At 36.0% G+C, this 23,113-nt stretch overlaps 1 protein-coding gene across 1 annotated transcript in view; it reads left to right on the top strand.

Annotated features, from left to right (window-relative positions):
• LOC311080923 (fatty acyl-CoA reductase 1) overlaps positions 1 to 23,113 on the top strand; it is a 31,802-nt gene that overhangs the window by 4,020 nt on the left and 4,669 nt on the right. Inside the window, exons 2-9 of the mRNA XM_084111159.1 lie at positions 5,950 to 6,175; positions 16,380 to 16,555; positions 17,843 to 18,022; positions 19,116 to 19,293; positions 20,053 to 20,097; positions 20,773 to 20,891; positions 21,082 to 21,149; positions 22,510 to 22,681. Coding sequence (XP_083967285.1) covers positions 5,987 to 6,175; positions 16,380 to 16,555; positions 17,843 to 18,022; positions 19,116 to 19,293; positions 20,053 to 20,097; positions 20,773 to 20,891; positions 21,082 to 21,149; positions 22,510 to 22,681 — 1,127 coding nt within the window. The 5' untranslated portion in view covers positions 5,950 to 5,986. The remainder of the gene's footprint in view (positions 1 to 5,949; positions 6,176 to 16,379; positions 16,556 to 17,842; positions 18,023 to 19,115; positions 19,294 to 20,052; positions 20,098 to 20,772; positions 20,892 to 21,081; positions 21,150 to 22,509; positions 22,682 to 23,113) is intronic.

Below are 23,113 nucleotides of genomic sequence, written 5' to 3'. Positions count from 1 at the left end.
GCTTAAGATAAGAAATAATAAGAGTAATAAATATGAAATGTTCATGATAAAATACATATTTATGAATAAATAAAATAAATGACTTTTTTTTTTAGCTGAAAATGCATAGCAAAGCAAGTGTTTCTGAGCACCCAGACTCCCAAATACACCTCAGCTTCTTGCAGGAAAATATGTTATTTGCATAAAAGTGATGAATGCCCATGTTTTCATGTAACCCATAAATAAATTCATAACCTCAAACAGTCATACCTGCTCTTCTGTTTGTGTCCCACATCGCCTTTAGTGTCTGACATGCTAAAATGTTTCAGGAATTAATGATTTTGACTCACAGAACATGAATGCTTTCACTTCAGTAACCTCAGGACAGGCCAGGCTATAGAAAGTATGTCATGCGTTGCTTTTGCAATCAGCACACAATGTACGCCAAACACTCATCTGTAGCCTCAGGGGACGGTGTTTCCTTTGGAACTCCTCAATTGTTTGACTTTCATGTTTTGAGGCATCTTGAGCTGCGACATTCTCTGATGTGAATTAGTATACAGTGGCTCAGTGAGTGAATGAATGAAGGATGTTGTGCAACTTTGGCATGTTGTGAAGTTGGTTTCTTTTTAAGAAAAGATTTATGTGACGAAAAAGTGTTTCACAATCTTGGCAAAAAATATTCCTTGTCTAATTAATTCTCTAACTTGTCCAAGGCATTTGCAGAATAAAGTGGCGAGGCCTGGTTGAGTTAGTTAGTAGTGTGTTGAAACTGTGGGTTATAGTAAGGGGCGGGACATTTCCCAAACATGATTGAAGCGCTTGACCAATCACAACACACTGATCCAGCCAACCAATCAGAGCACATTGTGCTTTTCAGAAGGAGGGGCTTCATAGAGACAGGAACTAAACAGAGCGTTACTGACAGACTGGGAAAAGAGGAGCTGCAACAATGGAGAATATGGGAAAAATAATGTATTCTAGTAGAGCCCAACAACAAAATCAAGACTTTGAGACATAATTGGTCCCCTTTAATAATGAAAGGTTCTTTATTGGCATTAATGATTCAATGAAGAACCTTTAACATCCACAGAAACTTTCCATGTGATGTCCATGCGTCCTACGCAAACTCCACTGATAAATGTGGATATATTGTGCTAGACTTTAAAGTGTATTGTTCTAATGAGATGTCATTATTGGCCATATCTTAATGTACATTCAGCAGAGCAGCGAGTGTTAGAGTCATGCATTAGCTAATGATGTTAGCAATCTGCTCTCGCTGCTCCCAGAGGATATTTAACTGATGTAGGGCAAATCAATCAACACACACACACACACACACACACTCACTGCTGTAATGTGACTAATGGCAGCGAGTCAACATGCCTACTATCAGTAGCATTAGTTTGTCGTAGAACTTTCTGAACTTTGAAATGTATTCCTGTGATCAAAACTGAATTTTCAGCATCATTACTCCAGTCTTCAGTGTCACATGATCCTTCAGAAATCATTCTAATATGATGATCTGCTGCTCAAGAGACATTTATGATTATTATCAATGTTGGGTCATACACACAAATCTCCCTAAAGGTTTGACTTCAAAACATCTCAATATCTATGTACAGCATCAGTGACATTTGGACAAGTGAAATATCTTTCCCATAGACTTCCACAAGCAAGTGCATTACAGTGCAGCTCTTATCAACCTACAACTGTGATGATGATAAAGTTTAACCTGCATTGACCCTGCAACAGCCCTCTAAACTGTAATCGGTAATCCGTGCGGATCTCAACAGATCTGAAATCCTCTTCCTGTTTGGGAAGCTTGTTTCCTGTGGTTCATGCTTATACGCAGTGTCCTTTATAACCCCAGACGAGGTTATTTTGGCCGGTGAGAGTGATTGTGTGTTAGGTTGCTTCGTGTTTGTGTCTTCATTCTTGGAAGAGATGCAGAAACAGACGCCCATATAAAGTTGCTCTCGCCGGCACTTCCCGTAATTCAAGCCCAAATAAAAAGACTTAGTTGTGGTGTATTGTATCAGGACTGTATCAGATCGCCGCTGGAATATAGCTCGTATCTGACACTGCTGAAGGTGTGCATAATAAATCGCACTGGTGTTGCTGACGTATGTTTGCATGTGTGTTAAAGAGGACCTACTACGCTTTTTGACATGTTCATCTTTCTTTAGTGTGTACAGTTGCTGTTTGAGCATGAAAAATGTCACTCCAAAGGGAGATATTCTTTATATCAGTAAACAAGTTGTGTGTGATTTTGTGTAATGTGTGTGAATCAAACATGAGGAAATCACTTTAGGAATAGTTTTAGGAAACGCATTTCTTTTCAGCTGGGTAATACTGAAAGCTGCCAAATGTACATTTGTTTAAGGCTCCTAAAATAGTCACTTATGCAAAGACAGGGCAAACTCAGACAGAGAGGCCCTGTTTACACCTGGTGTTAAGATGCGTTTTAGTCGATCGGATCACAAGTGAACAACGCTAAATACTGGTGTAAACAGGGTCTGAAACGTTTTGAGCTTGTCCACTTTTAACCACTTCCAGAGGTTGTCGAAAACGCATTCGACCAGATTTGCTTTCGTAGTGTAAATGCGTTCGAACATTCACAGAAGGTCATCTACTCACTGTAAAACATAATCCTGTAAAAAAAACGGTAAACTACTGGCAGCTGTGGTTGCCAGCATCATACTGTAAAAATACGGTGTGTTACTGTTTTTGTGTTACTGTTACCATTTTGTCAGCTACAGTATAAAACTGTAATTTAACAGCATATAGCTGTAGCTAACAAAACGGTATTTAGCTGTTAATTTCAAAAACAGTAACACACCGTATTTTTACGGTATGATACTGGCAACCACAGCTGCCAGTAGTTTACCGTTTTTTACAGGATTATTTTTTACAGTGTACTGACATAATGCCTAAACAAAATTATGGAAAGAGCTCTAGCCAGATGGGATGTGAACTTGCTGAAGACCCAAGTTTGGTTTGAAGACGAAACATCAAACATTTAAAGGTTTGAAACCTCAAACATCAGAGCTCATCGTGCTGGTCTTGTTTCCGAGGCCGGTGTGCATCCGTGCAGGAAAGCGGATGTTGTGTTTGCTCTTGTTCAAAGCGTCTTCATGCTCTTGAGGTCAGTTGAGGAAGCCATTCTCTGATGTAAATACCTGTAGAGCTTTAGAAGGATCTGATATACTTCAACTACTTCCAAAAATCAAATGCCATGAAGCTGTTATTCAATAAAAACATCGTGAACTTCTACTTAAAACACAGAAGTTAAATGTGCTTGAGTGAATTTTAAATCTATTCAGTTATTAACACCATGACATAGGCAAACCCATACCCAAAACTTGTGACGGATGCAGGAAAAATGGAGGTGCAACATCTCGCTTTTTTTATTTTTTATTTTTTATTTCACACGTCATCATTGTATCATTAAACACAATTACAATACCGCAATAATTGGGCAATCGCGTGTAATGGGGAACCCCAAAGAAGCTAAAAGAAATATACACCATTTCAACATCGTGTGAATACTTCCGGCATTTCCGTCACTGGTTTTGATGTTATTGTTGTGTCACATTAAGAGTGATGCAAAAGACGGTTTGAAATACGTTTTTAACAGCCAGAGCGTCCAGACTGAGAAACATCTGTAAAAATCTGATTAGAGTCACATTTCAAACCACCTCCATATGTGTCCGATTTCATGTGTTTTTCTGCTGTCCAGACGTTCACAAACACATCTGGGTAAAAATCTGATTTTTGTTTGAACTCTGAACATAGCAATGTATCATGGTTTCTACAAGAATATGAAGCAGCACAACCGTTTTTTTTAACATAATAATAATAATAAATGTTTCTTGAGTAGCAAATCAGCTTATTAGAATGATTTCTGAAGGATCATGTGACACTGAAGACTGGAGTAATGATGCTGAAAATTCAGCTTTGATCACAATAAATTTCAGAAAGGAATAAATTTCATTTTAAAATATATTCACATAGAAAACAGATATTTTTTTTATTGTAATAATGTTTCACAATTTTACTGTATTTTTAATCAAATAAATGCAGCCTGGCTGAGCATAAGAGACTTCTTTCAAAAACACTTATACATCTTATCAACCCTAAACTTTTGAACGCTATATAACTGTGGTATATAGTTGAACGGTCTATAGTAAACACAAATTAAACAAAAAGCAAGCTGGAGCCTGGAGGGAAAGGCAATGCAAGAAAACACTAGAAAAATGAATTTTGTGAAGGGGAAATAAACGTGAATCTCCCATGAGTCTGTAACAGCGGTTGAGAAGATTTGAGCCTGACACCTGTGGAGTGAGAGACTGTACTGAGATCAGCTATTAGTAGTTAACACACTTTCATGCCATCATCACATGTGTCTGAATGTACTGTACTAAATACCTCTCACTATGGAAGCGGCTTGTCCAATTAAATTCACTGACCTTCAAAAATAACATAAGATAATTGGCTCCCTGGTAGGACAGATTGCTTGTTGCTGTCGTATACAGTATCAGTCTTTGAGTGTGTGTGTGTGTGTGTGTGTGTGAGCAATGTCAGATTCATTTACAGGGTTTTCAAGTGTTAATCCTCTCTGACCTGCAGCCGTTCGGTCTTCCTCATCCCAGTCAGTCGTATTCCCAGTCTTCCTCCAGAATGCGGGTGGGGTGTTTGTGATGGTCAGAGCTCAGATGAGAGTCTGTGTGAACCGTAGACTTGAACAGACGCCGCGCAGGGACTCGTGTCATGATGTAATAGCTGGCAGAAAATGTAATGAGTCATAAATCGCTGCCACAAGACTTGATTTACTTCACTCTCTTAAAGCCGAGGGGACCGGAGGAAGAAAGGATGACAGACTGCATTAAGTAGATGCCGATTTTAAATGGATGTTTACTTCTTTTTTTTCTATTTGTCATTCCAATTTTTAATTTCAATTTTTAATCAAGTTTTAGCTTCATTTCAGTATATTTAGTTTTTAGGGCTGTCAAAGATGATACATTACTAAAATGATTTTAAAAACATTTATTTAATTTAACAAATTGTATTTTTACAATGTGTTTAACATATAGCCTACTTAAAATTGACAAATTAACTGTTTCATTTTATTCCTGTCAGTTTTTTTTATGAATGTGGCTAAAAAGGCAAAAAAATAAATAAATAAATCTGACTTTTTTTACTTTTATTTTAGTTAGTAGGAATTTTATATATAATATAATAACCTTTTATGTATAGATTTTTTATATATCATTTTATATAAATAATAAATAAATAAATAAATATATATTAATTATACATTTAATATATTTTATATAATTGTACTTATTATTATATTATACAAATATATTCTAGTAAGTATATTAGCATACATACTCATTTATATATATATAATGTATAATATATATTATAAGTGTATGTTATTGATTAAACCATGTCAGCTCTGTACGAACACAAAAGCTCCAGGTTGAATGAATCTACATCACCAGTCAAACGTTTGTACACACACACCTACTCGTTGTTTATCAGTGTGTTTGCCAAGTCAAACGTAACTGTTACTATTGCTCACGCAAGTGCTAAACAAACACCGAACACTAAGTATCAACATTCAGTGTATGTGTGCAGTTCCTTTACTGAATGAGCAGACGCACAGTTGTCACCTAGCGGATGGTAAATAACTCTTAAAGCCAGTAAGAAACCACAAAGCCACCGCTTAGTATTAGCAACACCACAGTTGTGCAACCACAAACAGTTACTATGGAGGGTGGGGCATAGCAAAGGGACAAATCCTTAGTTACTTTATTTGTGCACACATTAATGTCTAAGTGTCACTGCTGTAGAGTGTATTTTGAGAGACTGTCCTTTGAGAGAAAGTTCAGTCAAACAATAGTATCTCTTACTGATGAGCATGACATGTTTTGACTGATAAATTCTCTGTCTGTTTCTCAGTGTCCAGGAGGACCGGCGTTCATCTGTCATACTCATCATGGCCTCGATCTCGGAGTGGTACGCGGGGAAGAACGTGCTGATCACGGGGGCGACGGGCTTCATGGGAAAGGTGCTGGTGGAGAAACTCCTGCGCTCGTGCCCCGAGGTCAAGGCCCTGTACATCCTCGTCAGGCCGAAGGCGGGCCAGTCCATGTCGGAGCGCGTCCAGGACATGATGAAGAGTAAGGTGAGGAGATCTCTCGTCTGACATTTACTCACCATCCTTTTTAGGATAAGGAAAGACAAGGGGAATAATGTATTCAAATTTGTACATTTTTATTGTTTTTCTTTGCTAGTTTGTAGGGCTGCACAATTATTATTATTTTTTTAATGTTGTGATTATATGTCAATATGACAAAATATTCATTTTTATTATTATTAATAGTAATAATAATAATTGCAATAATAATGTTTCATTATGATTATTTTTACTAAATAATTAAAAACACTTTTTTTTTTGCTTTGCTACTTTGTAGGGCTGCACATTTTGTCTAAAGATTTTGTGATTATGTATTAATATGACTATAAAATAATAATCGTAATAATGTTTTGTTGTTTTCATTATGATGATTATTATTATTTTTATTAATTAATAATATTAAAGTAAGAAATATTGCTATTTTTTATGTATATATACTTATATTTATATATTTTAATTTCTTCATTTTCAAACATGAATCTATCAAGTTTTATTTTGGTGGAAAACCACACGGATCCCTTAAAGCTTCTGTCTTGTTGACAACATGTTTATGAGCGTTTGTCATTACAAGTTGGTTAATATGGTTGTCGCATGTTTCGTTCCCAAATGCATGTTATAAACGACTCAAACTCGAGACGAGTGGACTATCAACATTTACTGTGAACTGAGAAAATAAATTCACCAGATCATGAGCCGCTCGCGTGTAAAAGAAACGTGTCGCGCTTCACTGACAATCATATCATTTTATTCCTCTTAAACATGCAGCCCTACTTTAAGACGTCGGGAACTGTGTGTTCAGGTCACTTTAAGACATTTGCTACCTTTCTAAAACATTTTCAACTCCCTTTTCAGGTTTTGCAAACAAAAGCCCGATGCAGTGCATTGTCTGGTATCTTTCATGACCATCTTTCTGTCACAGGATATTTCTGCCTTTGTAAACGGATGGAATTTGATCTCGTCCTAACTTTCAGTCTGCAGGACGTGTTGATCCTTAAAACGTTAGTTACGTCAAACCATGCAGAACCGGTGCAGGTGCACAAAGCTTTCCAGAGAAACCCCTGAATCCATCTGTGTTTACTCGTATGCGCTCATCAGGGTTTATCTTTATTGTTTTCCTTGAACTTGATACTCTGAAAACCGGCAGGAAAAGTCTCCCTAGGGCCACATTGTAAAATGCTCTTTGATTGTTGCCGTGGCAACCCCACCACAAACGCCACCCATATATGGCATCGTTCAGAAGTCAAACAGTATTTCCATACACACTGCGCCCTGAAACCACATTGAGGTGATGCTTCGCCACAAGAGTTTGTCTGATCTCCAGCCTCAGGCGTTTGTGTTTGAGGAGTGGCGCTATAGTCCCTCTGCATACGCTGCTCAGGACAGTTTGGGAAATGCAGGGTGGAATAAGTGTTTTCTTTTATGTGATGAGTCATATCCTGAATAATGGAGCAATTATTTTTGTATGGCAGTTTGCTCACATGGTTTATATGATCAGAACATTCCAGCAAAGAGGAAGGCTTAAAATTAGGGATATTGTAATGGGAAAAAAATGTGGATACTGTATATATTGCGGGTTATTTATCGCAGAGATGGACTTTTTTTTAAAACTTGGGTCAGTTAGTATCCTTCAGCAACATCCTACCAACAATTTAGCAACCAAATATCAAAGATGCATATCACAGAGTTTTTGTTGTTGTTGTATTTCAGTTAGGTTATTCTGTTTCAAGTAACGAAAATATTTTTTTTATGTTTTTAGTTTAAATTAACTATAATAACCCCTTATAGGCCTGCCACAATTACTAATTAAACATCTGTATCTTATTCAATCTAATAGCAATTTTTTTAGATAACCGCAATAATTGGGCAGTTTAAATTTCAATCACATTTTGCCATTCAAATGAAGGGTATTATTATATTATATTATATTATATTATATTATATTATATTATATTATATTATATTATATTATATTATATTATATTATTATACTAATTATAGAAATATTATTAATTTTCACAGTATTAAAAATAGGCATTATTATCATAATAAATATACGATTCCGAGTAAAAAATAGGCTTACACTGTAAACGATATGAACAAAATAGATTCAAATTAATTGTATGACAATTAATTGTCAGTACAAAACTCATAGTCATGACAGGCTTAATGTTTTCTTGGTTGTGAATGCTGAACGTTTGAGTAGTTTGATCTCAGCACACACTCGACTGCTGTGACTTGTGTCTGAGCGATGTGAGATCTGAACCCGAGCCAGAATGAAGCTCGGATATTACGAGACGCAGATTAGCATTATGAGTCAGATGGACAGATTCTGTCAGCGCCGTGCAAACTCTGTGACCTCTGATATAAGCCCTCATTAGGTCCCACCGTGTGTGTGTGTGTGTGTGTGTGTGTGTGCGTGTGTGTGCGTACATGTAAAGAATGCTCAGAAGCTCAAACAGGCAGCTTGTGTGACTGGTTGTGTGTTTGGGGTAAAGAATATTTAATGTGGGATGCTATTCATCAAACAAATGTGTCTATTGTTTGGTCACTTAAACGGCCTGTCATCAGATTCTGACCGACCAACAGATATATATATAAATATGGGGTTGGACAATGAAATTGATACACTGGCCAGTATAGTGTACACACACACAGTGGATATAAAAAGTTTACACACCCCTGTTTAAACAGCTGATTTTTGTGGTGTAAAAAATTAAACAAAGATAAATCATATCAGAACTTTTGCATCTTTAATGTACAAACTGCATTAACCCATGCAATGCTGAAAACCAAAGTGACACATTTCCGAGAAAAAAGACAAAAATAAAAACATAGATAGACAGACAGGTGGATGGATTATAGTGGTACCAAATGATTATCATTTTCATAAACCATAGTATTTACAAGATACTTTAAAGAATGCAATAGAAATACTAGGGTACATGTCCAAAAAAACGACATAGTATAGACATGTTTAATATCTGAAAGGCTATGGTTACTGCAATGGCACTTTTTGGTACTTAGATATTAGTGTATTTCTTTTTAGCACATTTTTGATTAAATTATATACTGGATGTTTAGGTATGTTTAATTATATTGGTTTAATTTAGTGTTTATGGTTTTTATGTTGTTTTTTTTTAAAATGGTAATTTATGGTAAAACACATGCTGGGCCCTATTTTAACGATCTGAAACCAAGTATGAAGCGCGAAACGCAAGTAACTTTGTGGGCGGGTCTCGGGCGCTGTTGCTATTATACCGGCGGGATAAATGACTCTTGCGCCTGACACAAATCTAAAATGGGTTGGTCTGAAGTAGCTTCATTATTCATAGGTGTGGTTTGGGCGTAACGTGAAATAAACCAATCAGAGCGTCATCTCACATTCCCTTTAAGAGCAGGAGCGCTTGTTCCATGGCGGATTGCTATTATAACGGCGGATTTGCAGCCGAGGAGACCGACGTTCTCGTCAGGGCCGTAAAACACAGAGAAGTGACATTGTATGGGGATGGAGAAACACACCCAAATTAGCTTCGGTTAAACAGGCGTATAATAATTTGGGTAAATGTGTGAGATAGATTTATGCCTATTTTTTGCCTATTCTTCATGGACACAACAATGATTTCCCTCGTGTGTTAATATTTTTCCTTGTAATAATGTATGATTTTCTAAAAATGAGAACTGCTGCTTCTGTGTGTAGATGAGAGAATCAAAGTGTATATGCGTTGTGCACACGCTACATTGATTATGGCCAAGCATGCGCCCTTAAAATAGCATATGAATAACATGTGCAACGCGCCACTGACTTTAGACTAGGTTTTTCCTGGTTTGTGGCGGAATTGGTTTCTAAACCTGCAAAATAGCACCAGGGAACGTTTGCGCCGGAACACTCCTCCTCTTTTCGCTGAACCGCCCCAGGGAGCGCAAGTTCATTTCCTAATTTACCGACGTGCGTCTGTGGAGGGGAAAGTCCGCTGTGCAAAATAGGAATGATACATGCGTCGCTGTACAAAGTCAATTGCGCTGGGTGCAAGATAGGGCCCCATGTCTCACTAACTTAGTTTGCTTTGTTTTTGTTCCAGCTTTGGTTTTTAAAATGATACAATCTGATAATATTATGATAAAATAGCGCTTCAAGGTAGTTTCAGTGTTGTAGTCGAGGTCAGATAATTACATACAGTACATCCTTGACAAGACAAAGACATAAACATGAAAATATGTCAGACTCGAGTATTACAACACTGCTATATTAGTAGCTTGTAGTGTTCATTTACCACAGACAATCATCTTGACTCGTCCCTCAGCTTGTAAAACTGTGTTTACAGTAGTGCACGTACAGTGGACGTCTGTGGCGAGACACTGAATCAAGACACACTTTATGACTTGTAACTTTAGTTCTCATTTGAATTGCTCTGATGTTTGTAGAACATGTTTTGGAGAGTTTAATGTGTGTTGCCGGCATTTTTAGTCTTATAATTAATTATTAATGCATTAGTCTCGTCCAGGAAGTGATACTGATATACCTGTGATAAAGTGGCTCTCTTACATTAACTCTACAGGATCATGAGCCTCTTCTGCCATCAGATTGTCCTGTTCCTCACACACACACTTCTTTCTTTCTTTTCAGCTCATTCGGTCACTAACTTTCATCCTTCTTTTAGTCATTGGGCCGCTTCATTCCTAGTCTAATGTGATCCTGCTTTATATTTCTTCAAACACATAAGAAAGAGAGAATTAATGGACCCATTTGTGTGTGTAGTTTCAGGACATTTGTGTACATTTACCACTCACCCAAGGGCACAACACTAAAGCAACTGAAGGAGTATTATCTCTCTCTCTCTTTCTCTCTCTCTCTCTCTCTCTCTCTCTCTCTCTCTCTCTCTCTCTCTCTCTCTCTCTCTCTCTCTTTCTCTCTCTCTCTCTCTCTCTCTCTCTCTCTCTCCCTCACTTACACACAATTGGATTATTTGTGCCAGAGGGCCTGGTGGTGAACTGGCACAGAATACCACCATCCCACAATGCACTATTTGCTATTTTCACCACAGAGAAAGCAAATGTTTGCAGTGGTCGACCTCGGTGAACCCCTGACCTCAGTATACGCTGAACGTGCGCTGTGCTTTCTCTACATGCCACTTCCTTTCTCTTACAACCCAGTTTTAAAATAATGAGTCTGAACTGTTGGAGGATTTTTCTGAATGCACTTTGTCCTAGTGTGACTCTAGTAACAGTCTGGGGTGTGTTTCCCGTTCAACGACGTAACTCGCTGCTTCACTACCGTAGTACGTAGCACTCTTCAAAAACTGTGCTTTAAATCTCTTGACAAACTCAAAGACGTAAATGACATTTGTATGTCTTCTAAATAAAATATATAGATTGTTCTGAATGTCAGCTTGCTTATTTGGCTCAAGATAATGATTTATTAAGCCCAAATGTTATAAAAACAAGAAACTCTGCTTTTGTCTGCATAAATATTGATATTTTATATTTGCCAGATATGTGGATTTTTTTTTTTACATTTGTTAAAAATATATTTCAATACATTATTTTAAATATAAAAGTAATCTAATAAAACATACATATGCTTTGATGTTTAATTACATTGTTTAATTAGATTACTTTTATTTTGGCCAGATATGTGTATTTATTAAATATGTTTATAGAAATATTTTTACATTCAATATATAATACATGTTTCCTATATAAATTGAATCTAATTAAACATATAGTTAGAGTTAGATTAGATTACTTTTATATTTGCCAGATATGTGTATTCCTTTCAATATTTGTATATATTTAAATATATTATTTTAAATATAAAAGTAGTCTAATAAAACATATATACATATACATATACTTTTGATGTTTAATTAGATTATGAATTGAATTAGATTACTAGATATTAGATTATTAGATTATATAGGCCAGATATGTGTATATTTCAATTAGTGCTGTCAACATAAGTTTTTGTTTACATATAGTGTGTGTGTGTGTGTGTGTGTGTGTGTGTGTGTGTGTGTAGATATATCTGTGTACATGTACAAACAGTGCATGCAGTGAAAAAGAAACATTCAGGACAACAGTGCAAATGAACATTTTTCAAGAGGACATTAAAGGCATGATGACGTTAATAATTAATATACGCAAAATTATATTAATGTAGCTTTAGATGACTGTATATGTGCATTTAAACATATGCGAGGATGTTAAAGCTTCTGAGAGAGCGAGTATTGCACATAAGAATTGTAAACAGTTGATAGAAAGATCAGTCCTTGTTGAAGAACAGCATCTCTAGCTGATGGCTGTATCTCTCCTCATATAGAGCTTCATCATGCCAGCATGCATGCGGAGACGGGGTGTGTTGTGTTTATGTTGCCCGGCGACACACACCGCAGCAGGAAGTTTGGCTGCGCTCCGTTTCCTTCACTTAGTGCATTTTTGAAACACTTTCACGTGTCTGAGTGATGCAGTGCCTCGCATTCCCTCAAGTTTGAGTTGAGCTTGAGTTTTCCTCTGTAGTTTTACCTTCATCTTGACCTTCTAAATGCTTTTCTGCCCAGCATCCTCTGAATTATCTCCAAATCTCTCTCTGTGTCTGTGTGTGTGTGTGTTGGCTAGACTGCACTCATGGCCCATATGCTGTCTGATCTCTCTGAGTTAATGGCAGTTTTGACCACACTTATGCATTCAGATTATATTATTGGGCTTTATTCCCATAGTATTTGCATGTTTAAGTGTGTGAGGATTCAGCAGCTGTGGGATATTTTACCATAATGATATTCCATATTAAAATCATAAAATTTTGTTTGCATTTGAAAAATCACTTTATTTTACAGTGTCCTTGTTACACGTTACATGTAGTTACTGTAGTAATAACTATAAATGATAAATTATGCATAATTACATGCAATTAACCCTAAACAAACCCCTATTCATAACCCTATAAGTAAATGTAGTTTATTATTACTCAGTACTTAAATGGATAATTACACTGTAACACGGACAGCTTAAAACAAAGTGTAACCGGAAATTCTCTTGATGTCAAAGACGAGATGGTGCAAAAATTGTGTTATGTCAAGTTATGGTATCTAAATAGTTTATGCGCTGTCTAAATGCTGAATAATTTGTTTTTATTATTGTTTTTTATTCATCTTTCTCTTTATGTTTTGTGGATCACATTAAGACAGTCATATATATATATTCCCAGATTTACCATAAGCATTATAGTTTAATATATATATATATATATATATATAAAATCCTATAGCAACTGTTCTAACTGAAATCTTGAAACTTCCTGTTAATTGTGCAAGAAAGGGTTTGTGAAACGAATCAACTTGTACATCTCACGCCTTTGACAACATCTTCAGCATGACTAAACTAACTCATTGCAAAAGCAAATAAAATCATCCTGTGTCCTGACATGCAAGCAGACTTTACAACAAGGCGTCATGTACTTCCAGAGAATTTCCCAGCTATTCCTGGGCAAAAGACAGGAAGAACTGGATTGTGACGTGTATTGCTAGTTCTCGTCCTCCAGGAAGGTTTTGATGTGGTGTTTAACAGTTAGGTTAACTACAGTAAAAAGGACAGCTGTGCTCATTACAGTGTTAAATCTCCATTGACCTAAATTTCAAAATCTAATCTAGAATTCAAAATCCTACTATAATGATGTCATTTTATATTATGGTTAGTACTTGCATGCACTTCCAAAAGAGTGAATTTTTTTTTTTTTTTTTCTTATTTTGAAGAACATTCCAAAATCCTAAAGGGCCTTTTTGCACTATAAAGAAACTTTTGTGGAATGGAAAGATTCCCCCAAAGATTCCCATCTTTGATAATCAAAATGACAAATGTTTTTTTTATTCTTTAAAATAGCTTGAATGTAACTCTACACCCATTTCATTTAGTATATGCGGATGTGCAAATATGCAAATTAGCATATAACATTCCACTCAGCCTCCACTCACTCACACCAGCTTAGATTTCCTGATCCACTCGCTCAACTGCACTAAATGCTATAGGCTACAACGGCAAGCGGAAATATTGGTTTAATTCAGTCATATTTGTTTGAACCAGGAAACTATGGAAGCTTGTTTCCACCACTGAATAAAAAATTTAAAAGGTATTTGCGACTTTTTATCTCACAATTCTGACTTTTTTGCTCGCAATTGCGAATTATGTGATATAAAGTCGCAATTGCATGTGATTAGGTCAGAATTGCAAGATAAAGTCGCAATTGTGAGCTATTAAGTCAGGATTGCTAATGTTACACATACCATGTTCCCGTTCGCCATCTCAGAGTCAGACAGTGCCTTCGAAAAATCAGCATCATTAGAAACGCTTTGAAAGTCAGTGGAGAACTTAACATAAGTTTTTGTTCACATAGTGTGTGTGTGTGTGTGTGTATATATATATATATATCTGTGTGTCCATGTGTGTTAGATTTGACAGCACCAATTTAAATACATTTAAATAAATTTCAATTTATAAAAATATTTAAAAAATACACATATATTTAAATATATTACAAAAATATAATGTGGCCTATATAAAAGTAATCTAATTAACATACATTTGATTTAAACATAAACAGTGCATGCAGTGAAAAAGAAACATTCAGGACAACAGTGCAAATGAACATTTTTCAAGAGGACATTAAAGGCATGATGACGTTAATACTTAATATACGCAAAATTATATTAATGTAGCTTTAGATGACTGAACGGTTTGACTTGACGGTGGAAAAGTGGCTATTGATGCCAATAAAGAACCTTTATTTTAAGAGTGTTTCAAATTACAGTTGATCTTCTTTTTGGTGCTTATGTGCATACTAAATGCTGATTCGACAGTAAAGTAGCTCTGATCCGTTTCTTTTTCTTTTAATTTTGATTTATTTATCCAAAAGACAAAAAGAAGGGAAATGCATCAAAATGCAATGCAAGACATTTAAATTATCACAAAAATGGCATCATTAATCGCATTACAATATAGCCGTTTCATTTACACTGAAACTTACCTCGAACTATTATTTTGATGCCGTGCAAACACTGTTTCCTTTAGGAAATGCAAATCTGCTGTTGGATAAATATGTAAAAAGCGCCACACTGGCTGTGCTGGAGAGAGTGTGAGAGACAAACAGCTGTCAGAGGCATCACACAGCATCTGTCCGGCCCTCGGCTGGTGCCTGCTGGTGGGGTTACGGCAGGTCCAGCTCGGATACTGAGAAAGGATTCTGATTGGCTGTGGCTGTCTGGAATGTGCCACTGCCAGACGCTTGGAATTGTGGGTAACATAAGTCAGCACATGTGTGTCAGCTCGAGCCGAGAGGACACAGAGCCTCTGCAAATCCTCTTCTGATATCAGATTATACGCTGACTGAAATCGCATGCAAAAGTGATGTAATATGATGAGATTTGTCATTTGCATTGCAACTCAAAATACATAATATCTTCTGAAAGGGTGAATTCTCTCAAAAACATGTACAGATCGCATTTTACCACAAAATCAAAAGAAACTAAGAGAGAAATTGAAGTGTAAAGAAAACGATGCCTGTTTTTAGGACCGTGCATCATAAGGTTTCCATTTACTACCCAGATTCCCATTATCGGAATGTCTTGTGATATCTTTTTTTAAATTTTTTTTTATTGATTCCACTTATTCTCAATGTTGATTCTCATTAGCTTTTCAAATATTTACAGTATTTATTTATTTATTCAAGTTATCTCAATGGTGATTCGCACTTGGTTTTCAAATAATACAGCATTTATTTACCCATTCATTTATTCATTCATTCACTATTTTTTTTCAGCTTATTCTCAATGTTGACTCTCTCTAGGTTTTTAGATAATACAGTATTTACCTATTTTATTTATTTAATCTATTTATTCTAAATGTTGATTCTCATTAGGTTTTCAAATAATACAGTATGTATTTATGTATTCTCAATGGTGATTCTCATTTTTCAAAGAATACAATTTTTATTTACCCAATTTTTTTATTTATTTGTATTTATTCAAATTATTCTCAATGTTGACCCTCATTAGGTTTTCAAATAATACAGTATTTTGTTTTTAATTGTATGAGTACTCCAGTGAATGTAATGATTGATAATTTCATTTCAATTTGTTATTGTCATGCTTTGTGGTGATATAATGATGTATCAGCATTGACATGAGAGTGTGTGTTGGTTTTGCAGCTGTTTGACCGGGTGCGTGAAGATAATCCTGAGTTTCATCAGAAGATCATACCCATCAGCAGCGAGCTCACACAGCCCGGCCTGGCCATCAGTCCAGAGGATGTACAGACACTCACTTCACGTATCAACATCGTCTTCCACTGCGCCGCCACCATACGCTTCGATGAACCACTGAAGTGAGTGACAGGAGCCTTACAGACATGCCACAACATTTCCAGAATATTTGCACCGTGTGTCTGAAGGGAGTCATCATTCAGAGAGAGATTGACAATCAGCTTACATGAGGACGTCAACTAGATAGATAGATAGATATTAATCCTTAGACAAAAGTTTGGCGTCATTAAGATTTGTTTTCTGGAGTAATGATGCTGAAAATTCAGCTTTGATTGCAGGAATAAATTACATTTTAACATGTATTCACATAGAAAACAGTTATTTTAGCTTTTAATAATATTTTATAATTTTAACTGTGTTTTTGATCAAATAGATGCAGCCTTAGTGAGCATAAGAGACTTCTTTTAAAAACATTAATAAATCTTACTGACCCCAAACTTTTGAATGGTAGTGTATGATGGCACATGAAAGCGACACTTGTTAAAGACGGTTCAGGAATGAGAGAATCAGAGGAAAAAGATGCAGAGAGAGAGCACATACTTCTGCTGAGTCGTGTATCTCCGGCTGAGGAACAGATGTTCACACTGCTGGAAGAACGAGGGATTTATTAGTGAACTGCTGACTCAAGAGCATGAAAGGTTTCGTCGAACCCACAGATCCTCCTCTACTCACACATCTGTTCCCAGGGACCTTTTGCATCATTTTTATTTTAAGGAAAATAAAAACAACATTTGTAACAGAATGTGTTTTAAGAATGAAGTAGTTTTAATTAGTCTTCAGCAGCATAAAGGCCCTCTGTTATTTTAGCATCATTGATATACTATTGTAGTTTTTATAAATATTTTGTAAATATACATATTTTTTGTAAATGAGTTTATTGTCATTTAATTTGTCACAGACTGTACAATAATGATTATTGTGTCAATTTTGCTCTTAAATGTCACACTCTTGGAAAAAAGCTTCAGTGAGGTTCTTTATAGAACTCAATTTTAAAGAACCCTTTTGGCCAAAAAACAGGTTATTTCTACTGATAAAGTTTGTTTACGTGCTGCTTAATTCATAAAACGTAATTAAAAATGAATTAAAACTAAATGCATAAAATGATCCCATGATTGGAACCCCTAAAAGGTTCCATATATGAAGTGCCTGACGTCACGGAACCCTTGAAGGTTCCATATATGAAGTGCCTGACGTCACGGAACCCACGCAGGTTCCATATATGAAGTGCCTGACGTCACGGAACCCACGCAGGTTCCATATATGAAGTGCCTGACGTCACGGAACCCACGCAGGTTCCATATAGAAGCTGTTGTTCCGCGAGCTGAGTTTGTAACGCTCGTGTCCCGCAGGCATGCCTTGCAGCTGAACGTCATCGCCACACAGCAGCTCCTCTCTCTGGCTCAGCAGATGCAGAACCTGCAGGCCTTCATCCACATCTCCACGGCCTACGCCAACTGCAACCGCAGACACATCGATGAGGTCATCTACCCTCCGCCGGTCGAGCCCAAGAAGCTCATCGACTCTCTGGAGTGAGTTCAGTTCATCATCATCATATAAAACTGAATTACTGAAACCACAGTGTATTCAATATCAAATTTATATTTACTGCACTGATATTTTAGTATCCTTGAGGTACTTTTATGGTTTTAATATTTTGATTAAGTTTTTGTATTTTTTATTAGAATTTAAAACTTTAGTACTTTTTTGTAGCATTGCTTTTTTTTTTCTTTTTTTTTTAAATATGCCTATATAGTTTTTATTAATTTCTATTTCAGCTTTAGTTTATTTTAGTACATCAATTTAAACTAAATTAAAGGATTAGTTCACCTCAAAATGAAAATTTCCTGATAATTTACTCATCGCAATGCCATCCAAGATGTCCATGTCTTTCTTTCTTCAGTGGAAAATAAATTAAGTATTTTGAGGAAAACATTTCAGGATTTTTCTACACACAATGGACTTCAATGACAACCAGAATGTTGAAGTTCAAATCAATGCAGTTTCAAAGGGCTCTGCACGATCCCAGCTGAGGAATGGGGTCTTATCTAGTGAAACGATCTGTCATTTTCTAAAAAAAAAATAACATTTTATATACTAATTGTTAACCACAATTGTTCGTCTTGTGCTGGTCTGCGACCCCATTCCTCAGCTGGGATCGTGCAGAACTTCAACATTCTGGTTGCCATTGAAGTCCATTGTGTGGAGACAAATCCTGACAAGTTTTCCTCAAAATACTTAATTTATTTTCCACTGAAGAAAGAAAGACATGAACATCTTGGATGGCATTGGGGTGAGTAAATTATCAGGAAATTTTTATTTTGAGGTGAACTAATCCTTTTTGTGAATCCTTATTTTGAAATGTGTCCTATGCAACTAGCTGAAATAAAAAAAACTAAATTTATATGTCTTTGTTTTTTTTCCCCTCTGAATTTTTCCTCGGACTCTTGTTTGAAACCCCACTGGTCATTGCATGTCTGATTTTCCACGTTATTTGACTCTGACAAGCCATATTGCATCTGAGCGCGGATGTTTTGTCTGACACACTGTACTGACCCTGAAGCAGAGCAGTGATTTATCTGCCTGTCGCCCTTAACTGACGTGTGTGTGTGTGTGTGTGTGTAGGTGGATGGATGATAATATCATCTGTGACATCACACCGCGCCTGATAGGTGACCGACCCAACACGTACACCTACACCAAAGCGCTGGCGGAGAGCGTGGTCCAGCAGGAGAGCGGCAAACTCCACATCGGCATCATACGACCCTCCATCGTCGGAGCCAGCTGGCAGGAGCCCTTCCCCGTGAGTGATGGATCTGCTGTCAGACGCTACACCGGAATAGTTTACAACTTTGAGAGCTCTGGGACTTTTCTGAGCGATGTGGCTTAATGGTTAAAGATCTGGGCTGGTAACTCAGAGGTTGTAGGTAATGATTGCATAAAACATAGGCATTTCTACATAGCAGAATATCATGAAGACTTTTGAGGCAGGGTTATAAAAAAGTTAATTACTTGGAGTAAAAAAAAAAAATCTATATATATTTATTTTATTTCAGAAATTTATTTCTGTTTATTGTAAAACTAAAAACAAAATCTAATTATATAGACATATTTAAAAAACCTAATAAAAAAAAAAACACATCAAAAGTACCAACATTTTACTCAAATTAAAACAGAAAATATAAAGAAAAATCTTAAGAAAAATGTAAGTAACACAAAAAACACAACAAAATTACTAAAAACTAACTAAAATTAATATAAAACAAAAAATTAAGATAAATCTAATTCGGAATATTAACATAACCTATAATAGGTTTTAAAAATGAACTTATTTTTTCAGCTAGTTGCCAAAGCAATGTTTCTCTTTTCCGTTTAATTTAAGTTGAAGTCCTAAAATAACAAAAACTAAAAACAAAATCATAGTTGTATAGTCGTATTTATATATAAAAAAACAAATTAAAATGACAAAAACACAAAAAAATTACTATAACAAATTATAATATATAAGAGAAAATATAAAAAATAAAACTCACAATTGCCTCTTTCTGTTTTTTTTTTCCAGGGTTGGATAGATAATTTTAATGGACCAAGTGGTGTTTTCATTGCTGTAAGTATTGTCATATTTTCTGCTTCATGATGTGTTACAGTAGAACAGAGCAGTACAGAAACATATTGTATCATAGTTTTCTTCCAGGAACGAACACGTCACAATATTCCTCATTTAAATAATTCATACGCAGAATAAAGGGGCGGGGCCTGGTTGAGTTAGTTAGTAGTGTGTTGAAACTGGCGGTTATGGTAAGGGGCGGGACATTTCCCAAACACACTCGAAGCGCTCGACCAATCACAACACACTGATCCATCCGACCAATCAGAGCACATTGTGCTTTTCAGAAGGAGGGGCTTCATAGAGACAGGAACTAAACAGAGCGTTACTGACAGACTGGGAAGAGAGGAGCTGCAACAATGGAGAATATGGGAAAAATGATATGTGTTTTTTTAACATTCAAGCATGTAAATCTATTCTAGTAGAGGCCAAAAACAAAATCAAGGCATAACAGATTCACTTTAACATCCAAAAACATGACACTCTTGGCACAATTCACTTCCTCACATCTCTCATTGACCTAAGCAATGAAAACAATCTGCTCTTCTTTTTAATTAGTCTGCATTTCATTAGCCTCCTAAACGCCTCTGTGGACCTCACATCTAAACTAAAGCATATGGTGCTTCTGGCTCCAGTGTCATTGAATGAGCGTGTGTTTTCTGTGTTTGGATGCAGGCTGGGAAGGGCATCCTGCGCACCATAAGAGCCAGTAATGACGCTGTGGCGGATCTGATTCCCGTAGACATGGTTATAAACCTGACGCTGACTGCTGGCTGGTACACCGCGGTGCACAGGTACACCTGCAGCTTTCTCTCCAAACCGCTCTCATTTGCTTATGTTAGACCTGCAGGTGATTAAACGGAGAGAGACGTGGAAGATTGGCTTGGATAATCCCTCTGCGTTTATATATTTACATTGGGGAAAATATGATGATGTTCACATGCAGCACACTGTGATTTCCTTGTTTTTATCTTTGCATTTCAGACCGAAAACTGCACTTGTGTACAACTGCACAACAGGAGGCATTAACCCCTTCCACTGGGGAGAGATCGGTGCGTTACATGCTTTCCTAACCTGCGCTGTATATACTGTAATCTACATACACTGTAAAAATTTAATTACATAACTGCAGGCTCATTTACATTGCAAATGGGAGGTCGAGTCAAATGCATGAATAGTTATTTTGCATTTCTAATCCAGCTCTGAGTACAAAGGTCTTTAACTTTTTGCAGCATGATCAACTAAAGAGTCAACGGGGAGTTTAAAAATCATATTTGACAACGTTCCATGTTTATTCGTCACGTCAATTGTAACATTATAAATGTGTTCACTGTCACTTTTGATAAATTGAATGCATCCTTGCTGATTTAAAGTATCTCTTACTGACCCTAAACTTCTGAAGGGTAGTGTATATTATTTTATACAAGTAAAAATAAAACATCTGTAGAAAAAAAATATATATTATATTTTACTTTATTATAGAAATAAATTAGCTATAGAAAATTATTTTTATTTTTTTATTGTTATATAAATAAAATATGTATAGAAAAAATACATTATATGATTATATTATGTTATATTATAGAAAAAAATAGCTATAGAAAAAATGTAAATGATAAAATAAAATAATAAAACTGCATGTTTTACATTATTATGTTTATTATTATGTAAATAAAAATAATAAATAATACATTATTATATTACATGATTATATTATATTATAGAAATAAATTCGCTATAGAAAAAAAAGAGAAATTAGAACAAGCGCATGTGTTATTTTAGTATTATGTTTATTATTATGTGTATTTTTATTATTATATTAAACTAAAATGTCTAAAAGGAATAGAAATATTATATTATATCACACTGGAAGTGGAATGTTTAAGTTGAGGACATTGCATTGTGGGAAACAGTATTCCTCACAGTGTTTAGGTTGTATACGTAACATTTTAACAAATGCACTACTTTGTTTAAACGATAGCACATAGTATATAATTCGGATCATAGCCACTGTATGCGTGGTGTATGTTGATGCCAGAGGGCAGAGCAGCTGGAGTCTGGCATTGCCATGGTAACAGCAGAGTGTGCGGTTACCATGAGCAACATCTGGCTGCCAACGTCACCATGCCAACAGGCAGAAGCAGATTCCAGTGAGGATCTTCCTCTTCCTGTTAGCATTTCTCAGCCGTAGGCCTGCACGTTCATGGTGATTATGCATAATTATTAGAGAAGAAAATCGTGATCATGATTAAAAAACAGTTAATTGTAACTAATCTCATGCTTCCGTCATAGTGGCTTAGTCATAGTGTGGAACGCTGCCAGCAGTAAAATATCATATCTGCAGTGCCATTAAGACATTACATAATAACTCAAGCTCCAGTAAGTATGACTGAACACATATTTGTGTTGCAGAGCATCACGTGATGTCCTCATTCAAAAGGAATCCTCTAGAACAGGCTTTCCGTCGGCCCAACGCCAACATCACCTCCAACTATCTGATCAACCAGTACTGGATCCTCGTCAGTCACAAGTTCCCAGCGCTCATCTATGACCTCTTCCTCAGACTGTCTGGGCAGAAACCACAGTGAGGACGATTACATAATCATTTCTGTTCTGTTCTGATCAAAGAGCATGTATCGTGATAGAAAATGAGTTTTCTATGTGAATGTGTTGTAAAATGTAATTTATTCCTGTGATCAAAGCTGAATTTTCAGCATCATTACTCCAGTCTTCAGAGTCACATGATCCTGCAGAAATCATTCTAATATGATGATTTGATGCTCAAAAAACATTTATTATTATCTATGTTGAAGATCGTTGTATTGCTTCACATTTTTGTGGAAACCTTGATACAATTTTTTTTCAGGATTCTTCATTGAATAGAAAGTTCAAAAGAACAGCATTTATTTGAATCTTTTGTAACATTATAAATGTCTTTACTGTCACTTTTGATCAATTCAATACATTGTTGCTGAATACAAGTATTATTTATTTTAAAATCTTAATGATTCCAAAC

This window comes from Abramis brama (genome assembly GCF_963993115.1).
Source record: "Abramis brama genome assembly, chromosome: 4".
Classification (NCBI taxonomy): domain Eukaryota; kingdom Metazoa; phylum Chordata; class Actinopteri; order Cypriniformes; family Leuciscidae; genus Abramis; species Abramis brama.
Note: the sequence above shows the minus strand (reverse complement) of the source record. Positions and strands in the feature narration are given on the sequence as shown.